The 21,845-nt window shown below is 42.8% G+C and overlaps 1 protein-coding gene across 1 annotated transcript in view; it reads left to right on the forward strand.

The window, feature by feature from the left end:
* The window catches only part of NUP133 (nucleoporin 133), a 35,516-nt gene extending 13,671 nt beyond the window's left edge, over nucleotides 1-21,845 (forward strand). Inside the window, exons 15-26 of the mRNA XM_056853326.1 lie at nucleotides 584-808; nucleotides 1,334-1,456; nucleotides 2,394-2,493; nucleotides 3,816-4,058; nucleotides 6,997-7,130; nucleotides 8,377-8,535; nucleotides 11,068-11,203; nucleotides 11,556-11,674; nucleotides 15,125-15,205; nucleotides 17,956-18,020; nucleotides 21,214-21,302; nucleotides 21,615-21,845. Coding sequence (XP_056709304.1) covers nucleotides 584-808; nucleotides 1,334-1,456; nucleotides 2,394-2,493; nucleotides 3,816-4,058; nucleotides 6,997-7,130; nucleotides 8,377-8,535; nucleotides 11,068-11,203; nucleotides 11,556-11,674; nucleotides 15,125-15,205; nucleotides 17,956-18,020; nucleotides 21,214-21,302; nucleotides 21,615-21,751 — 1,611 coding nt within the window. The 3' untranslated portion in view covers nucleotides 21,752-21,845. The remainder of the gene's footprint in view (nucleotides 1-583; nucleotides 809-1,333; nucleotides 1,457-2,393; nucleotides 2,494-3,815; nucleotides 4,059-6,996; nucleotides 7,131-8,376; nucleotides 8,536-11,067; nucleotides 11,204-11,555; nucleotides 11,675-15,124; nucleotides 15,206-17,955; nucleotides 18,021-21,213; nucleotides 21,303-21,614) is intronic.

Genomic DNA, 21,845 nt, shown 5'->3' on the forward strand with positions numbered 1-21,845 from the left:
ACTAGCAAAAACTTGTAACTTGCCCTATAGTTACCTCTGTGGTTTCCCTGCAAGAGTCAAGTAGCAGCTTCGGTGCAGGGGCGAAAAGTTGATAGTACGCTACTTTCCGATCCAGAGCAAGGATACATGTATGCACACGTGTACCTTCTCCTTTGCATGAAAAAGAAAGAGGAGAGAAGCTGCTATAATAGCTTTAAAGGTAGAGTTGCCAACTCCAGGATGGGAAATTTCTGGAGATTTAGAGGTGGAGCCCAGGGAAGGGAGGGAGCTCAGCAGGGATGGGATTCCAGAGAGTCTACCCTCTGAAGCTGCTGTTTCCTCGGGGGAATGGATCTATGTAGTCTGAAGATCAGTTGTAATGCTGTGAGAACTCCAGGCCCCAACTGGAGGATGGCAACCTTATTTAAAGGGAAGGACAAGAAAGTGATTAAAGCAACACTGAAGGAGGGGCAGAGAATTACTTTTAATTACCTGGAGAGTGAGTGGTCACTCCTAAGTGATTTTCTGCCTTCTCCTGTTCTGTACTATAGGTGCTGATACAGAGCGTGGTGCAAAAACTTATGTACGGTTTTCTCTGTCCAAGGTCGGCTTGTTTGCACGTCTGCGCTGTTTCCCAGTAAGAGGCCTGCCAATGGCAACTCGGCTATTGCTTTGTGAACATGCAGAAAAGTTATCTGCAGCCATTGTTCTCAAGAACTATCACTCCAGACTGGCAGATGTAGTGAATGCTGCAATACAGATTGCTTTGAACCGAAGACAAAGTGACATACCACCTAGTCTAACTCCTGCAGATGTGTTTTTTAGAGAGGTAAGTTTAAGACACTATTCATAAGCTAAAATTATGGATGAATACTTAGGGTATTTATTTGTTTACATTATTTATAGTCTTCCTTTCTCACTGGGACTCAAGGCAGATTACACAGAGTAAGTCAATACAATCAAGACGATGGAACAACCAATAAACAAGGCAATAGGGTTTGGATTGTAGACATCTGGAACCAGCCAGAAATCTGCAAACAGACACTATGTGAACTGAACTATGTGAATATGATTTTAGCATATCATTATATAAACCTCCATACTTTTCATGGGTCTTTTCAAAGCTCCATAAATATCATTAAATTGTTTTCCCACTAGGAAAACTACTCTAGTACTGCTTTATTTTTATGGCTAGTGGGAGAAGAGTCGATTTTAATGATAAAAATAAAATGGCAACAAGCTCTGTAAAATTTTGATTTGCTAACTAAAACTGTTCCGCATATAAAATCTCAAACTGAAACGCCCTCTTCCATAAAAGATATGGTCAATGTTACTTCTTGGTTTTCTTTTTCAGGTGTCGCAGATAGATACTATTTTTGAATGCTTACTAGAAGAAGAGGAGCAATTCTTGAAGGAAGCACCTGCTGATTCAGTTGAATGTGCTGAAATGGTTATCAATGTAAACAATATCATAAAGGTATTAAACCGCAACACTATTGCAAAAAAAAAAAAAAAAAACAGTCCAGTGACCTGGTAAACTGTGGACATAATTTCCCTATTGAAATACTTTTTGGTCCATATATTTTCAATGTGAGAGCTAAACATTTTGCTTAAATTCTCGATTTTGGGTGGTGCTTTAATGCAGTGCTTAGACAGTAGGAGGACCCAGAGCTAATATCAACTGCATAAAAATCAGGAAGAAGGAAAAAATGTTAATTTCTAAAGATGCTTCCCTGTCACCTGAATGGTAGTACTAGGGGCAGTATTGGGGGAAGGCCTTGGCCTCTGTATCCTCTTTGTGGGCCGTCCGGAGTAACTGGTTGGCCACTGTGTGAAACACTGGACTAGATGGACTGTTGGGCTCTTATGTTCTTGTGAAAAAGATTGCAGTAGCAGTCAAAGTAAACGTTTATCTTAACAGTAAACTGAATAGAAAGAATACAATAGAACATGGCTTGGAATCTTAATTTAGGATGCACAAATATCTGTCAAGCATGAAAATGGTAATACAGTTGGATAGCATGGGTCATTCATGTCCTCTTATGGGACAGTCCAGACAAGACTGGACTTTGTCCTGGTTCAGACTTTAGGGTGTGTGCCTGGATCTGCTTCTACTCTAGAACCTACATAGCAGGGGTGCCTTTTGTCAGCTATGGTTGATTTGCTAGCTTTGTCTACTACTAGAACAAAGAAACATGCCTATGTCATCCATGCATTGGTAACTTCCAGTGTAGATTATTGAAATGGACTAGGATGGGGTGGGGGGCTGCCCTTGGCCATTCTGCAGAGCAATGTGTAATGTCCAGTTGCAAACGTTTAATAAATAAATAGAGCATTAAAATTACCAAGTGCCAACAAGTCACTTTTGTCTCCTGTTGGGAAGCCACCACATTTTCTTTTTCAATAATTTCTAGGATATGCTGCAAACTGCTGTCCACGAACGCCAGTCTAAAGCCTCTTTATATAAAATAGGAGAGCCCCAAGAAAGAGAACCAGAGTATGTTCCATGGACAGGTAAAAATAATGAAACTGTTAATATGTTTTGCTAATTTTTTACAAAGTAATATTTCTATATTAATTATATTTACACACCAAAAAGTTACTTTGCTTGCAGTGTATTGTTGCCCCTACTTGAGTTCTGTGCTTTGTTTTTTTGAAAACTGCCATGATCACTAAGGCATTAAGCTAAGATTTTAGTGTTGAATTGTTTGGCCTGGATCCAAAAGTTAACATTCTGCCAACATAAAGCACTTGGGGAGGGGCTGTAGCTCAGTGGTAGAGCATCTGCTTGGCATGCAGAAGGTCCCAGGTTCAATCCCTGGCATCTCCAGTTAAAGGGACTAGGCAAGTAGGTGATGTGAAAGACTTTTGCCTGAGACCCTGGAGAGCCGCTGCCAGTCTGAGTAGACAATACTGACTTTGATGGACCAAGGGTCCAATGCAGAACAAGGCTGCTTCATGTGTTCATGTGTTCACTTCCACCACTGGAATGAACCTTCTTGTGTCTCCTCTTTGGCCCACTGAGCATCCCTCAAATGATGCCCCTGAGGGACAGGGGTCCCAGAGAAATAGCATGGGGGGGCAAAGGAGGAGGAGTCTGCAGTAGGACTATAACAGTCACTCCCCCCTCCCTCCACTTTTTGTTTGTGGAACATCATTTTTGGATTTCTGCCTTTTGTTGTGTGCTAATCCTGAACACTTTGGGTAGCTGAGCGTTATTTTATTAGTGTTCTAGTTCATGGCAAGAATTGACATGGCTGGCTGCCCCATAAATACATGTGCCCTTTCAGCCACTCTTACATTACTTTTTTCCTGTGTAGTGTGGAGAGATGGGAGAAAATAGATGGAGCCTGTGCAAATCTGATACCAGATCTCTTCTCATACTATGTATAAATATGTTCATGCGATCCAGGGCTAAGAATGTAGTAGCATAACATCCTACAAGCAGGAGGCTGAAATCTGTAGTTTCCTGAAAATATCACGCAAATGGAGAAGTTTTTGAACTTGTCCTTGGTACTGATATATTGCCCAGTAATTTAGACTTCACAAAATTACATTTCTGCAGTATTGATCCTTTGTGTGCGTGGCCTGTTTTTGTAAACTCTAACCCTGAGCTTGGGGGAGAGAAATGTTCTTTCCTCAAGCCTTTATTCAGCTAGAATAATGCTCACCTTTCCCCCGCTGTGCCCTCACTGTTAGCTCTGGAAGTAGTTAAGGAGCTTACTTTTGCCTATAACATTTTAGCCTTTAATTTCCCCTCGTTATCATGTTCTGTCTTCATTCATATGTAAAATGTGAAGGTTTTGTGATACTGTTTTCCCCCCCCTTTTGTCAAGCATCCGGTGCTGTGCGGTCCACAATAATACGTCAGCATGAAATTATTCTGAAAGTGGTCTACCCTCAGGTCAACAGTAATCTTCGTTGCACTGTGATACAACAGCTGGTGGCACTGCTGGATTGCTTTCTGGATGGCTATGTTTCCCAGATTCAGTCTGTGGACTGCCCTGAGTATCAGGAACGGTACAGCAGTCTGGAAACGGAATATATACAGAAAAGGTCGGAACTGCTATCACCACTACGTAAGTGCTGCTGCTAATATTCGAAGGGTTAATACTATGTTACAAGCTTTTTAAAGTCCCTCCCAATGGCTTGCAATCCAACGAGAAAATGGAATAGGGAACAGCTCCCTCCCCCTTTAATATTTAGCTTTCACAACAGAGTTTCCTTTAGATTTGTAGCATCAAATCATAAAAGTAGAATACAATACTAAAACGAAATTCACACTTAATAAAAAACTTTTTCATTTCTAGCAATACCTTTTTTCTTAAAATTTTTACAATGTGGAAAACAATGTGCAAAGAGCTGTTACGAAATATAGAATCTCACATTGATAAAATTACGCCTTTAAAGAAGATGTGATGTGATGTGAATAGAATATCATGCTGCTCATAATGGTTGGGCACGATAGCAAATCTGCCTTGCTTTTTAATTGCCCACAAATTGCAAACAAGTTTTGCTACTTTGGCCAGGGCAGTGGATGTGGCCAGGAGCAGCTGCTGCCCAGCAGGGCTTTGGATTGGCCAGGAGAGTTCTGATTGACTCTGCAGATTGTTGTGGTGGGGCGGGGGATTGCTTCAGCAGCCATAGTACATGGATCTTCGCTTCTGAATGTAAGCTGCCCCAGGCCTTGGCCATTATCCTCCCTTCCCACCTGGTCAGCCTGGGGCAGGGGGACCAGCATCAGAAAAAGCCAGAAGGGGGACAAAAGCCTGCCCAAGCCTGCTGGCTGGCTCTTGTCCCCAGCATTGCTGATGCAGCCTGGACAATAGTAAGCTGGCTAGCCTGAGTGGGAAGGCAGACAAAAGCCCCTCTTCCCATTCCAAGCCTGCTCTCCCTTGAGTGATGCCAGGGTGAAAAAGATGCCTAGCATCCGCAGGTAAAGAGAAGTCATGCCCACTCAAACCTACGGACATTGTCTTATTTCTGTGCTGCTGCTGCAGCTGCCTGGGGAGCAAAGCAAGCTGGCTGGTTTGAATGCCAGGTGAGAAGCGCCCTCCCGAAGGCCCCCCCATCCCAAGCAGCAGCACCTGGGACAAAAGCAAGGTGACTGACTTGAAGCAGGGGAAGAGTAAAAGCCCTTCTCTCGAGCGCCTGGGAGGAAAGCTGTCTTTCTGTCCTGAATGGTGTGTGTGTAAAGTTCTTCTCCTCCCTCGTCGTGAGCACCACAACAGGACTGAAGGCTTTGAGGCTTTTTATGTGCAAAGGTGCCCTGACCTGGATGGCCCAGGCTAGGCTGATCTCGTCAGATCTCAGAAGCTAAGCAGGGTCGGCCCTGATTAGTATTTGGATGGGAGACCACCAAGGAATTCCAGGGTTGCTGTGCAGAGGAAGGCACTGGCAAAACCACCTCTGTTAGTCTCTTGCCATGAAAACCCCCAAAAGGGGTCGCCATAAATCTGCTGCGACTTGACGGCACTTTACACACACACACACACACACACACACACACACACACGTGCGAAGGTGTCTGTGTGCAGACTCTCATACTGTGGACATCTGATTATAATGAAGGGAGGAAAGGCAGCAGACTAAACAAAAGATTTAATTGCAGTCCTCCTTAAATTTACATGCAAATTAAGACTAGTCTTATTTTACCCAACATTGCTTATTGATGGGCTTTGTGTTGTTAAGGACTGTAACCGTGGTGCTATAATATTTTCTTCATGTTTATTTTCAGCAGTATATTTTGATTGTCCATAATACATGTCTTGGTCACTCTTCAAAAATCACTTATGTTCTTATCAAAAACTGACCAGAAGCTCTCTTAGTGTGCACATCACATATGCAATGGGCTCTGGCCAGCCCTGGAGCACCAGCAGTCATTATTAAAAGAAAAAGTGCAGGCTGAAAGTGTCTGGGCTCATGAGAGAAGGGTTTATCTAAAGCAGAGGTGGGGAACCTTTTTTCTGCCAAGGGACATCTGGATATTTATAACATCATTCACGGGCCATACAAAATTATCAACTTAAAAATTAGCCTGCTATATTTGGGCAAACATTTAGCCAAGAGGCACGACCAGAGACGGCTCTGAGTGTCTGCCACGTCGTTTCTCCACAGCCCGGGTGGGAAAGGGTTAACACAGTTTCCTGGGCAGTCCTAGCAGCTCCATAGCTAACAACTCTTCTGCAAGGGGGAAAAAGGTTCCTTTTCCTGTCTGCAGGAGGGGGCGGATCTCCGGTCTTAGATCCTTGTGATCTAGAGATCTGCCAGGACCCACAAAGGGCCAGACCAAGTGCTTTCGCGGACCTTAAACGGGCCCGGGCCTGACTTTCCCCACCCCTGATCTAAAGTGAAGAAGAAACCAGGAGAAGCATTTTTCTCTTTAGCACACATGCGTTGGATGCCTGCAAAATGAAGACAGATACAGCCAAATGAGGGCTTCTTAGCTAGCTCATCCATACTTCTTTTGTGCGTATGCAAGAAAATGTTTTAAAACAATGTGTTAATTTTAAAAGGCATCCCGTTAAACAGAGCTTATGTCTGAAATGCTGGAGAGTATTTTTAAGAGTTAATCATAACCTCACCCCCTGACATATTGTGACTGGCTCCACCTCCCATGGCAGCCCTTTTGGCCCACCACCCTCTCTGTCAGCATTCCAAATGTGCCTGCAGGCCAGAAAAGGTTGAGGACCCCTTACTTAGGCGGCAGCGAATACAGGCCTAACTATTGTGAATTAAGTAAGAAGGACCTAAGATAAAATCTTCAAACCTATGTAACTAGGCGCTGTGTCCTGATCAGCTGGTTCAAAAGTATAATATCTAGAGCAAGACAGCCCCACTGTTCACGCTTGTGCACATATTTGATTTTTTTGTGTAAATTAAATACCATTTATCTCTATACTTTTTTTAACTCAAGTCCTTTTTGTAATGACGTGAATGTTTATTGTCCAAACTGAGAGATGTCACCAAGATGAACATGTTTGCTTCTGAGTATTTGCTTTTTTTTTTTTTTACCAGTTTCCCTAGGTCAACACCAGTTAGCTGCACATCTGGCAGAAAGATATTGTGATTTTGACATTTTGATTCAAATATGTGAGCTGACTGATAACCAGACCAGACTACAGCGATATATAACCCAGTTTGATGAACAGGTACTCTGTCTTATTTTTACCACAACCCTTCGTCCAAGGCTTTCAGAGCAGGTATACATAGCCCTCTGCCCATTGTATCTTCACAGCAACCCAGTAAAGTGGATAAGGCTGAGGAATGATGAATGGCTCATAAGTCTCCTAAGTAAGTTTGATTGCTGAAAAGGGATTTGAGCTTTGGTCTCCCTAGTCAAAGTCCGGCACTCTTGCCATTATACCATACTTGCTTTGAAAGCAATAGACTGTTATTGGGTTTCTTTGGACCTTTCATGTTTAACTACGCTTCCTAGATGTTGTCGATGGGAAAGGTTGGGGAAGGATAAAAAGGGCTTGGTCCCTATGAATTTTTGCAGCTTCTGCTGGCGACAGCATGCCACAGAATTTACTTTATGCATATTTGTTCCAGAATTGTGGTGATTTTGATTCTCTGTTAAAAAAAAAGTCATCCACAGTCAGAGATAAGAAATCATTATGTAATAGAGAGTGAATCCTTCACTTCAAGTGTGCTGACTAGTTTGGGTCCTCCTCTGTAGCTGAGTTGTTACATGCGACTCTTAGTTTGCTGAAAGCAATATTTTTACAGTATGTGCATGTGAAAATACTTTCTTAAAAGCTGTAATTAACTGTTCCTAAATGACAGCCTTGTTTGAAGTAGATGGTAGTTCTTCTGGGAAGGTCTCCAATAACCCCAATATTGAAGGTTGTCCCACAGGGGAAAGGTTGTCCCTCAGATCCGCAGGGCTTGTAAGACATAGATGTTCCTCCAGTTCCATTAGATTTGCTGGCCACCTAATCACCCACCTGTCTTCCATCTATTATGTACATCTCTGGCCTCCCATAAACATCTGTTGAAATCATTAAAGTAGTGGAATGCTTCATCCTGCAGTAATAGCATTGGACTGCTGGTGGTGGCAGCTGGGTTCTGTTTCCTCCCTTTGACCGTTGTATCTGATAAAATTGGAATTGGGCAGAATGTTGAAAATGGTGCCATAGATCTAATTTTTACTTTATTTTATATTGCAATCATTGAGTTTTACATTTATAGGATTTTAATGACATGTATAATTGATTACTGTAAGCCTCCCTGAGCCCCGCCTGGGTGTGGAAAGGGTGGGGTAGATGATAAATAAAAATAAAATAAAGGGGGTGGGGTGTTTGGTGCTAAAAAGAAACTTCTTAATGAAGACAACCAGTTTTACACTTAGGCTATGTTCTGTGAAACACGTTCTTATGCAACTGTAATTTTTAGAATTTTTCAGATTTCCTCTTCCGATGGTACTTGGAGAAGGGAAAACGAGGGAAGCTGCTATCACAGCCCATTGCTCAGCAAGGCCAGCTGGCCAACTTCTTACAAGCTCACGAGCATCTCAGCTGGCTACATGACATCAACAGCCATGACCTGGAAAAGGTATGTTTTCCAAATAACAGCCCACCCCTTCATAGAGACCCTCTGGGGTTTCAACCGTAACACTTCTTTCTTTCACAAAGTCAAGAGTGATTGACAGACAGCTGTGAATTTTTTCAGACCAGTTGTCATTTGTTTTGCTTGCTCTGAATACCTTTCTCTTCACCACCCATGATGTGACAAGAATAAACTAGGACATAAAAACAGCACTCAGCGCTCCACACAAGACAACTGTATATTTATGATATTTGCATATGATACACAAATCTCAGGCATACTGATGGTCATCAGCCAGCTCTTCAGTATCATGCCTGATTCCAGTTTACTTATGGCCACTTTTTTTTTAAAGGCCTGCAGGAAAAAGCTAAGCTCTGGGGTGAGCCGGATGAAACAACTATCTTCATCTTTATATCAAAAACCATTGCAAATGGGGAGAAGGGACTTCCAAAAATCCCAATTGCCCCCAAAATTCACTCTCTTGGGGACTGAATTATCCTGTTTTAGAATCATTGATCTGTTAAAAAATAGCTGAGAAGTTCATGGGAATCTGTGTATGTGGAGGCACTAGTGTAAGGCTTTCCAGCCACCCTGGGCAATTCCCATAAAATCACTCGCTCAGACAACCATCCAGAAGCAGGTAACTTTATTGAGAGGCATCAGGTATAACTAGGCCCTTACACGGTCAGAGCTGCAAGTGCTTACTATTACAAAAGAATGAGATTATAAACAGTTCTACATTGCAGGTGTCGGTTACATGTTTTGGGAACGAAATGATAACAGTACCAGGCTAGGCTACTGAACAGACATCAAAAATCACAAGAAAGCTCGTTAGCACAATCCTGCGAAAGCCAATGTCGGGGGGGGGGGGAGGGAACGAGGAGAGGAAAGCGAGCGGGACATTCCAGCAGGGGCCTACACAGGAAACATTACAGCTAAAGCCTGAACCAATATTCTAGCAAAGGTCTGAACTGCTGCTTTTACGAGCAGAACAGAAAAAGAAACAGAGCAGTTCCTCACAACTAGCTGCATGTGAATTCAGGATTGAGACTGGATATTCCGGGACCTCTTCTTGATCTTAATTTGTTATTACCAAGTTCTTAATTACATGTTGGACAGTTTGATGTGTTTAACTAGAAAATATACATAAAATTAAGAAAGGAATAAGAATTTAGTGAATAAATTTCTGTATTAATATTTTCTAAACCTGTAAGAGCCAACTGTAATTTTAGCAGAATCCCTCCTCTTCCTGATCTTTTTAACTGTGGAATTTATTTGGTTGGATCCATCAATCCATCAGCAGAAAGCATTGGTGGTCTTCGATCTTCTCTTCTGTCCTCTTCCCCCAGCAGCCATCTCCAAACCCGGGAAAGTTGATTCCCAGGGTTGGAGGATCTCTGTGGAGTAATAGCCACATAGGTCAGTGGACTGTAATGGGGAAGCAGAAGGGAGGGGTGGCAAAATTGCCCTCCTGCCTCTCCTGTTGGTGGAGCTGCCTCTATCATCAGCAGAGCTCTACTGACAAGATAAGGCAAGGGGGGAGTGATTTTACTCCCTTCTCACTACAGCCCACCAACCCCTGTGAAGTGTTAATCCACGCAGGTCTAGTGATCCGAGAAACAACTTTCTCAGGATCAGAAATGGCTGCTGGTAGGTGGGGGAAAGCAGGGAAGATTTGTGATCTTTCTGCTCAGACTTGCTCAGGCAGGGGTTACTGTATTATTTGTTAAATTTTCATCCTTTTTCCCCTAGTTGATTCTGAATGCTTTATGTATCAGGAAAGTTCAGTAGACATAATTGAAAGTAACTGTGCCTTTCTGAAATGCTCACACACCTCAAATCCTGTCTTGATTTTGTGCTTTTCAGGTTCCATGACTGTTGCAATCTGTGTCCTACTTTACAATGAGTAGTACAATGGCCTATGTATTATGCTCTTCTGAAGCATTTTATATAATTCTTAGTATAGCATAGGAAGCTGAAAGGAAGAAAGTAGATTTCTTTGAAATGAGGTGTTGGAGGACATTGTTATGGATACCATGGACTGCCAAAAAAACAAATCAGTGGGTTATAGATCAAATCAAGCCTGAACTGATCCTAGAAGCTAAAATAACTAAACTGAGGCTATCGTATTTTGGTCACATTGTAAGAAGACAAGAGTCACTGAAAAAGACTATCATGCTAGGAAAAGTTGAGGGCAGCAGGAAAAGAGGAAGACCCAACAAGAGATGGATTGACTATAAAGGAAGCCACAGCCCTCAGTTTGCAAGATCTGAGCAAGGCAGTTAAAGATAGAATGTTTTGAAGGACATTGATTCATAGGGTCGGCATGAGTCAGAAGCGACTTGACGGCACTTAACACACACACATAGCATAGAAAGAAAAGTCTTTCCTTGCTTGGTCTCAGATTTGAAGATGGAACTTATGAAACATCATGATAACCAAGAAAGTAATAATTTTGAATTATTTATTTACCATCTCTGTATGGTTGCATTTTTGATCTGACTACCATATTAATATCTCAATTTTTTGCAATGTTAGGCTCACCGAACGCTGCAAAAGTTAGCAAACACAGAAACTCGGTACTTTGCAAGGAAGAAAACTCTACTTGGCTTGAGTAAGCTAGCTGTGTTGGCTTCTGACATATCAGATGTGATACTGAATGAAAAAATTGAAGGTAATTTTTAAAGGATTCTTTTTGCATATATGGTGGCAGTCCCCTTTTTAGTTACATCTAACCAGCATTGTAGTTGTCAAGTGGTAGTGGGAAATGTGGACACCAGTGCTAAGGTTTGTGTTATAAAGCAGTCTGGCAGTTCCTTACTGCCCTTCTCTCACTACCGCTTTAAAAACAAATATCAGTTTTTAATGATGATCCAGTAAGATGCTGTTATCCACTTTGTCCTGATGTTAGAGTTGAGAGTATATAGCACCTGTGATCCCTCCAAATCAAGAAAACATTATTGTACTGCCTTTTATTCAGCAATTAAAGTAATACGTATCATCCTTTGTCCTTAAACATATACAAGAAATGGCCGAACGAGAGCACTTTCTGCTGCACCAGGAGACTCTACCTGAACAGTTGCTGGCTGAGAGAGAATTAAACCTCAACGAAATGCCTGTCTTAGGTGCCCCACAACTGATAGAGGTATGTGGCGCTGTCGATAGAGGGCTGAAGACTCCCACTTTATTTAAGGAGAGCTGCCCTCGAGGCTGAAAGGAACTGGCAGTGTGTCTTCAGTTTGTTATGGGGGGTTACCGCACTTGTATTCCCAGTGATGTATTAAGAGTTTGAAAACGTTATAAAAAATACTGTTCGCACTTTGTTTGGCCCCTTTAGCTGTGAAGACGTCTTCCAACCATTTATAAGCCGTGATATCCAAAAACCCTTTTAAAGCGATGTTTTTTATAATGTTTTCAAACTCTTAATACATCGCTGGGAATACAAAGTGCGGTAACCCTCTTTGTGTGTTAGGCTCTTTGGCCCCTTGAGTGCGGCTCCCCGCCTCCCCCCCCCCCCCGTCCGTCGGCTGAGTGGCTCTTCTGCATCCCCGTGACCAGCCAGGCAGAGGCGCCACACTCCCGCTGGGTTCCAGCTCTCTCCAGGCGGGAGGAGCTAGCAGGCGAGCGAGCGGGAGGTGGCGTCCCCCTTCCCTGGCCTTCTCTCTCCCTCTCCCTCTCCTGCTCCCTCCCTCTCTCCCTCTCTCCCTCCCTCCCTCTCTCCCCCTCTCTCTCTCTCTCTCTCTCTCTCCCCTCCCCTCCCCTCCCCCCCCAGCAGGGAGAGATCAGAGGCGGCGGGGAGAGGCGGTGGCCGGCCGCCCAGGCTGCTGCTGCAAGGGTGGGGAGAGGCAGGCTCTGCCTCATGCTGGGTTGGAGCGGACTGCGCGCCCCGTGCGCTCCCGCCACCGCCTCGCCCAGCCGGCCCGGAAAGGAGCCAGCAGGCGAGCGGGAGGCCGTGACAAACGAGATGTGGACAGCTTGGTGAACGTAGCGGTTTAGTGCGGAAGTGGGAGGGAGAAGGAAGCGGAAGCGATGTTGCCGCAGAGTGCGCATGGCGATCTATCCACTGGGAAGCACGGTCACTTCTCTGTTCACTCTGTGTGTGTGTGTGTGTGTGTGTGTGTGTGTTAAATGCCGTCAAGTCGCTTCTGACTCATGGCGCCCCTGTGATTGAAAGTCCTCCAGAATGTCCTATCTTTGACAGCCTTGCTCAGATCTTGCAAATTGAGTTCACTCTACTTCTCTGTTTTCTATTTTCTTCACTTCTGTTTTCTTTTTTCTTTTCTTGGTCACTTCTTTGTTTTCTTCACTTCTCACTTCCCTCTGTGGCCCCCTAGTCTCTTGCTGTTGCCCCCCCCCATTTATGCAGTTTTCACCTGTGGCCCCCTTGGAATATCCTGGGGGGCCCCGGGGGGCCATATAACCTGGGGGGGAGGTCAGTTCTTTCAGGGTGACAACCTCGCCCTCCCGCACCCAGGTCTCGGTCATGCAAGCCAGGTCCACACCCTGCACGACAAAATAATCATGCAGGGTGCCTGTCTTATTGTTAATGGACCTGGCATTGCACAGCAGCAGTGTTGGGGACAGGTAGTTCCTGGTCCCTCTACCTTCGTCTCTCGGGAGGGGACGCAGATTGGAAGGCATCCGAGCATATCCGTATTTTCGATACCTTCCTTTATATACTCCCCACCCTCAGTTTATGATCTATTTGAGGGTGGATAGCCTAACCAATTATATATTATGGTTGGCCTCATCTGCTACCGTAAGCACTTATATACGGCGACCATCTTTTAAATTAATTGGGTGGTTTTATGGTTTTATGGTTTCATATATTTTATTATTTATTGTTATATCGGAAATTTTAATGTTGTAACCCGCCCTGAGCCCAGCCTGGCCGGGGAAGGGAGGGCTAGGAATAAAATAAATAAATATGGCCCCAGGTTGAGAACCACTGGTCTAAACTACTTTAAAGGACAGTATTTTTGTTTGGAAACTGGTCATATTAGAGCTCTTTCTCAGTGTTTTATGTCACTCCCTTTTTTTGCCCCCTTGATTCCTTATGCCTTTCTTGAAGGGGTGATTAAGTAGTGAGAGTTATACCCCCTCCCCCCACAGATACGGCATCCATTTCTACTGCCTCGGTATCCAGATATCTAGTGGCATTCGTTAGAGTTGATGACTTACTCCAGAACTACTGTAAATTAGGGTTACTTTGTGACAATATAATGCACCAGGAGAGCTGGCAAACTTGCATAGATTAATAGCAGCAAGACTTGGGGGTCCACTGAGCTCAACCTCGAAATGTTCTTAGTAGATTGCTGAAATATAGGAGGCCATGAGAAGGGGCATTTTAATTCCAGAAACATTTCAGGTGCCAGTGAGCTTTAGGGCCTGAAGTGTAGTGCTGGACAAAGGTACTACAATTGTAGGAACAGCTCTCTTCTCTCGCCACCTTGAGAGGCAACAAGAAGATCCAAGCCATTGCTGATTGCTCACTGACTTGTTCAGAACTTTTGCTATATACAGAGTGGGAACAGCTTTGCTAAAAATCAAGATAACTTCTGCTTGATGTTAATAAACTATCTTGCATTACTGCAAAGTCTGTATCTGGTTTTTCTGGTCCCACATCAAATCCCTCATAGCAGCGTGTTGGTATCTCTTTTATCAGAAACGCAAACGTAGTTGTAATCGAAACAGAAATGCATTCTAGTATAGAATGTCTTTTAACAGAGCAGAATGGCAAAAAAGTGGAATGTTTTATTTCTTTATATTCCACCTTACATTGAGGCTTACATTGTTCTGTTTTATCCTCACAACAACCCTGTGAGATCGGTTAGGCTGAGAATGTATGACTGGCCCAAGGCCACCCGGCAAGCTTCCCTGGCAGATTGGGGATTTGAACCCAGATCCTAATCCAACATTTTAACCATTACACCATGCTGTCTGTCATAGGAAGATATGCTACTTAACTGTTTTCCAGGCTTGTTGGCACAATTGCCTTTTGATTTTAATTGCTTTCAGTCTTTCAGTCAGCATTTGTGGATGGTAATATGGCAATAATAACTAAACATTAATCTTAAGTTTACAGTCTAGACTGAAGGCACATTGTGTGGAAGTCCATTTTATGCTGTTGGTCTTGCCTGGAAAACAAACATATTCAGGTGTTAAATAGAAAAGACTGTAATGGGGCTTTGCTAGATCTTTATCTGGTTTGGGGACATTGTAGACTACAAAAGGTCTTCACCAGTATGCAAATAAAGCTAATTTCTGTACTAGAGTATTTATTTGTGGAACTATGTGCCTAGTACAATAGACTGGGAATGCTGCAGCCTTAAATGGTATACAAATTTGAAGCCTATCATATAGCAGCCTTACATCAGTGCAGTCTTTCCATTGTAATATGGGTGGAATGCATTTCTAAAACCTTGCCTCTCTCTCTCCCTTACGATAAAAATACCTGCTGCTGAATCAAGGCATATTTCTCTGAAAAGGTCACTGAATACAGGGTGGACTTCCCACATTGAGTTCTCCACAAGATCAGTTACACTTCTCTGGAGACTTAAAATATTTTTTTTTGTACTTTCCCTTTATCCTCTAGCTGTACATATGCGATGAGAACAGGAGGGCTAACGAATACGACTTCAAGAAGGCCCTTGATCTGCTTGAGTATATTGATGAGGTATGAGAATGATCAGAGCTTCGTGAAACGTTTTAAGAAAGAATAGATTTTACCATCTGTATGCAGGAAGATACTTCAAGTTGTTAGTCTTTTTTTGGCAGCTAGCATGGACTTGCTATTGCTAGCCGTCTTTTTATAGATAGAGGATCAAGCCTTTCAGGACAAAGGATATCACCACTCCAGCCATGCCATGATTTTTTTTTAAGTTGTTGTTTGCGTCTTTTAAAGGCCGGTTTTAGAATAGCTTTCAAATAACTCCGCATAAAATTTTTGAATAAAAATGTTCAGGTTCTGCTCCTTAAGGGAATCTTTACAAATTTCACGAAACGCCTGCAGCCAATGAATTCAAATCAATTCAAAGTTCCTTTCCTCCTCTCACCCCCCCACATATATTGGCTCTTATTCCCCAGTATGGTTGTCAGGTCACAGTGCAGCGGTGAAAGTAGAATCAGCCGCTCCTAGCGCCGGCCTGATAGTACTGAGACTGTGACCTAGCAACCCTGTGCCTTCATGGCTCCCTGCCCCACAGTAATTTGGACTTCCCCTTGCCTGCCCATTTCCGGCCAACAGGCTACAGTCCTATTTGGGATCTTATGTATAGTTTTTGTTCAGTTCTTCTTGCCTCTTCTTTTCTTCAACTCCACCACCTATTGTTACTCCAGATTTCTGCTTTTCCTGACTCATTTGACCCACTTGCTTCAGCCATCCTTGTGGTTTAACCAATCTCCCACCACTTCTTTCTCCATAGCATACAGCACCTGATCTGAAACATGTGGTGTCTTCCGAGCACCCTGTCTGATTATCTGCTGCCTCCGTTTCTCGTGTCCTTTCTGTCCTTTTCCTTACATTGCATTCTCCCACTACTTTTCCTTCAGGATCTGCCTGCCTGCCTTCCTTGGATCCTTCATTCAGCCTGTTGGCCTCTGACTCCTTCAGTGCAATCCTGTGAAGAGCTACTCTAGTCGAATTCCCTCAAAGTCAGTGAGCTTACCCTGGAAGAACCTTTCAGTAGGATTGCAGTGGTTGTCTCTTGTCTCCTGTGTCCCAGGATCTCTTCCAAATCCTCAGTTTGCCCTGGTTTATTGTATCAATCCCAGCCATACTGACAGTTTTCCTTTCTGACAGAATTTGAAACTACAACGTGTTTCATTCCCTGAGCAACTGAACTTACACCATACTGCCAACACCAGTTCAACCAATCAAAGCCTGATGCCTCACTGCACAAATACAATACAGCAGGGGTCTCAAAACTGCGGCTCCAGAGCCGCATGCGGCTCTTTGGCCCGTTGAGTGCGGCTCTCCGAACTTGGTTCGGAGCCCCTGCTCTTGCGCCCACTCACGCCGGCAGCCGGGCTGCGGAGCCAGCGCGCCTGAGAAAGAGAGAGAGAGCGGGTGAGCGGGCGTGCTGTCTCTCCCCCCCCCCCCCGCCATGGAGAATGGCCGGGTCCCCCTTCCCCTTGCCCTCAATGGTTGGGAGGCTAAAGCCTCCCCTCCCCTCTAGCAGCGCGATTGCTGGGAGGGCGGCTCGGAGGTTCCTGCCCCCCCGCCTATCCGCTGTTGGGCAGGGCGGGCTTCCTTTGGTAGACCTGGCCTCCGGCTGAGTCCCATTGGGAGGCCATGTCTACCCACTGGCTTTCTTGGCGGTAGACCTGGAATCCGAGGAGGGGAAAAAAGCCCCCCTTCAGAGTCCAAGTCTACCAACTGGCGTCTAAGGGCCTCCGGAGGCAAACTTAGATGTGGGAAGACCCCTCTATGTGGACCACGTAGGCTCATGTTGCCAGTTACCTAGCATATCTGAGAGTCTTGCTGGATGTCCAGTTGCTCTTTGCATCTTGTCCTTTCTTGTTGAGAGAGAAGATTGCTGTATCTCTTTTCGCCTCTGACCATCCTTGCCACAGCTTTTCCCAACCTTGTTTTTCTGTTGGAATGGCTTTGTTGCTAAGAAGAAAATTAATAGTGCCTTGTGGTGAAACGCTACTGTGCAAATATTCTGTGTTTTGACTACACAGGAATAGAAGGTGTACTTTTAATAGTGTTTTTCCACTATCTTCCAAATAGACTTTCTCTGTAGTAAGTTCATGCTTTCCACTAGCTTGATGCTGTAGGTTGACAAAGAGCTTTATTGTATCTGTAATCATGATTAACCCACACTATTCTATATTTGATCTGCCCTTAAAGTCCCTTTCTTCCCATAACATTTCCCAAAAATTCTTGAGTTGTCTTTGAAGCAAGACTTTTAGCAAAGTTTTGTGTGAACTCCCAATTTTGCATGATTGTTTCATTCCCCCCCCCTCCCAAAAACTGGCATATCTTTTGTCCGTGACCCTTGGTGCCATCTTCATCCTTTAAGCACTCGCACGTGTTTACTACCTATATTCTTGGTTTTCTTCCTTCCCATCATCATTTGTCTAAAGTAGCTGCTGCTTTGTCATCTTCTCCTGCTATACCTCTTGGTCTTCCATCATTGCTTAAAATATCTTGATCTCCTTTGGTTAGAATAATGTAATTTTTCTCTTTTTTCATTCATTAGCATTTTTTAAAAATTAAACCACCTGAGCTCCTCATCTCTAGCTATCTCATTTTTCATCCTCCATTCCCCATCCCATCTGAATTTCTCCCAGAGCATATCCTTAAAACTGTTCCCTATTTTTGATCATGACGTTTGTAGCTTGGTTGTATTTGTAGCAGATCGCACTTTTCCTCAGAAGTATCAAATGTAGTTAACATTTTTTTCTCCATTTTACATGAAGGATGAGCAAGTGGATATAAATGATTTGAAACTTAAAATACTTTGCAAGGCTCTTCAGAGAGACAAGTAAGTAAACAAAATTACTTAAGACTTGTGTTAAATTTTGTGCTGTTTTCTAATTCCTGATATCTGATTGTATGTTCTAATTATACAAAAAATAATATATTATTATTGTTATTATTGTTATATTTTATTTCCTATTTAGAATAATAAATGGCATATAATGGTTTAGAGAATAACAAGCAGGGGACCTCCAAGGACTTGTGGGAGGGATCACAGTTTCCCCTCTCCCACTATGTCTTCTTTCCCTTCCCTGAAAGCCTCCATAGCCTCTCCCCTTTTCCTTCCCACCCAGTAGCCTCTCCCCAAAAAAATTCCAATCCAGTTGTGTGGTGCCTGCCACTAGGCCTGGGCGCAGTTGCATGGTTGGGATCTTGCCAAGACATGGGGGGGGCACCTTACTCTCCCTGTATCCCCCTCCCATACTATTTCCTTTTTCCTCCTCCTGGCAGCTCCATGTCCTCTCCCCTTCCCTGCTTCTTCTCACCTTCCCACTAGCCTACCTTTTATTTGCTCTCCATCTTCAGCCATATTTACTCTTTGCTTCATTTATACCCCCACCTTTCTCCACAATGTGGACTCAAAACAGCTCACATTCTCCTCTCCTCCATTTCATCCTTACAACAATCATGTAAATTAAGTAAGAATGTGTAACAAGCTCAAGGTCACCCAGTGAGTTCCTGTGGCAGTGTGGGGATTCCCAAGGCCTAGTCTGAAACTAACCACCCTACCACATATGGTTTCATGGGGTGGCTACTGATGAATAGTAGCTAGTAGCAGGCCTCTGTGAGTCATGCAAGTTGTGTGGTAGCAAATTGCCTGGTGGTTGCTGCTGTTCCTGGCCCCAATGAGTCCTCCCTGAAAGGCCAAAATAACCCTAGAAAGGGTCCTGCCACCTCCCCTGCCTTTTACTGACAGAAACCAAGGCTTGAAATGCTGGTACTACTGTGGTAGTTGCCTAGCAACAGCCACTGCAGCATCTGGTCTGTTCATGGCCCCAATCTCCAGATTTAAGTATTCACAGATGGGGCCATGGTGAGAATTAGATATATTGACTCATTTCTAGATGGAGTTGTACTATCTTGAAGCCCTATAGGTTTATTCATGTAAAATGTGGAATAATGAAATTATATTTAATATTTATGCATGGTGTAGAGGCAGGCAATGGCAAACCACCTCCAAATGTCTCTAGCTTTGAAAACCCTACAGGATTGCCATAAGTCAGCTGTGATTTGACTTTCCATCAACACTTTTATGAGGACAGCCGCAAAAATCATCTGCTGGCCTCCCTATTACCCCTCTTTCCTGTTATATTATTAATGTCAATGGAGGGGTAACCTGCTGCAAATGTTCAGCAATACGAGTGTGGTTAGGCGCCACTTGAAATTTTGTAATTTTATGTTTTAAGTTTTAATTGGTATTTTATTATTTTAAATTTTTTATATTGATGTAGTAATGCTTTTATATGATGTTATCTGCTCTGAGCCGGCTTCGGCCGGGGAGGGCGGGTTACAAATCACTAAATAAATAAATAAAATATACATGGTAGGATTGTGACTGCTAGTACTGTTCTACAGATGTTTGGCCAAGAGTTGATACTAGGCTGTAATATAGATCGCACCTACCAAGTCTAATTCTTCTGCTTGTATAAGAAGTTTCACTTATTAAAAACGTGTCAGTTTTTCTAATGATACTGTCAATTTCTGAGATCCACATTATGTTCCAAACTTGCTTAACCTTCTAAATTCATAATCCCTGCCAGATAAACTGGAGTACCTACTTTTAAAATTCACAACAAAAGTCTGAAGTGCGTTTATTCCTTGCTCTGAAGGGGATAGAAGTGTGCAATTGTAATTTCTTTCCTTCTCTTAAATTGTGGAGAGGTTAGGGAAAGGTTCCTATGTAAACAGTACACCTATTTATTAATTGAACAGATTAGCATTCAAGATTAGTATTTAAATTCTAAATATAATTCTGTTGATGTTTGATATCTGTTTTGCGGGCCAGACATTGTTAGAAATTGATCTTTATTCCAATAGTGTATTTAGCATTTCACTTTGTTTTCCCATTGAAGAATGTTTAGGATAACAAGCATAATCATGTTCTTGTGAATGGTGCATTTGTATTCTCTGACCTACCTGTCCTGTAGGGATGGGCATAATCCTTATGCTTTATACCTATATATGGTACTGAATTCTTGGGCAGCATTCATGAGGCTCATGGGGGCACCCTTAATGACTTCCTAACATGGTGTTAGATTGTTTCATTCATCTGTTCACTGCCACCATTTCAGCAGGAATGAATGGAAAGTATGGTAGAATCTATCCATTTTCTCAGCATGCCTAGTTACTTACTATGACTGCATTTTCCATTAGGTATACAAGAAATACTTGCAAACATACACACTTTTGTTACTATGTTTATTGTGTCTCATTATACGGTCCGTTTTGTCCCTATTGTGGGTTTTTTGTTTTTAAATCATGTTTTTCTGTTTACGGAAGGATATGCCGGGCTTTCGGTTCAACCTTGTACATAGTTACTCTTGTTTAAGGCCATTGAAATGAATGGGCTTTGAGTGGTGTGACTGCATAAGATTGCACTGTGGCCAGGGATATTATTATCATTATTCACGCTGTATTAGAGCTCAAGAGTATGATTTCAGATTTCTCTCAGCTCTTCCTCTTGCAGCAGATGCACCCTGGCAGTCTGAGAGTTAAGTTAACCTGTTAGCCAGAAAATTATCCATTTACGAATAAGGGTGCCCTGAGGTTTGCCAAGGTGCCCATGTATATAATGCTGTAAACACTAAACCAGAAGCATTAAAGGATGCATCCCCATCCTTTGGTGTCAAAGTTGCTTGTGCCTCCCATCATTGACATTTGACTGGTATTTATTTCTGTGGCATGGGCTACAGATCTTAGATCTTGACTGGTAATACTGTTGAAGCAGTCCGGCTAGTGTCAGCGTGTCCATGTTCCTTCTCAGCAGTTTAGATGTGCAACATAGTAGCTATTTTTATAATGTACAGCTTACCTTCTAACATCCTTCAGTGATCAGTGCTAATAAAGTGTGCAAGTCAACTGCAGATAATTGAGCTAGAAATGTACATATGGGAGAAACAGCACTGTGGATTTTAGTTTAATAACTGTTGTTTCAAACAAAGCAGGGTATCTTTATCACTTTTATTTTTGGATTACAGTTGGTCTAGTTCAGAAGGCAAAGATGATCCAATTGAAGCCTCTAAAGACAGTATATTTGTAAAAATACTACAAAAGTTGCTGAAAGAAGGTAAATTGTTTTGTTGTATGGGATACGATCAGAAAAATATCTTCTCATGCATATATGATGCCTGTGTTACCAAAGGAGCAGAAAAAAATAGCATTTGCAATAAAGTGTTAAATATGTTACTGGCAAAATTGAAGTGAGACTTGTTTTGCAAAGGGCAAAAGAAGTTGCCAAATTTGTTTTGAAAATTAAAACATATCATTTTAAAGGTAGGGGTACTGTTGTGGTATCCCAGTTCCAGACAAGATAGTCTGAAATGTAAGTTTCCATAATAATCATTTATACTGGCTAACACAGCGTTCTTTCCGTTTATAGGAGTTCAGCTCAGTGACTACCTACCAGAGGTGAAGGATTTGCTGCAAGCCGATGAACTTGGAAAATTAAAATCCAATCCATACTTTGAATTTGTTTTGAAAGCAAATTATGAACTTTATGTCTACAGGCAGGCGTGAGAGAATTTTGAATTTCAGAAAGAATTAAACAATCACTTTTTTTACACTGTGTTGAACTCTTGAAATAAAGCATTTATTGTAAATAACAAAAAAA

Source organism: Euleptes europaea, chromosome 7 (genome assembly GCF_029931775.1).
Source record: "Euleptes europaea isolate rEulEur1 chromosome 7, rEulEur1.hap1, whole genome shotgun sequence".
Taxonomy (NCBI): domain Eukaryota; kingdom Metazoa; phylum Chordata; class Lepidosauria; order Squamata; family Sphaerodactylidae; genus Euleptes; species Euleptes europaea.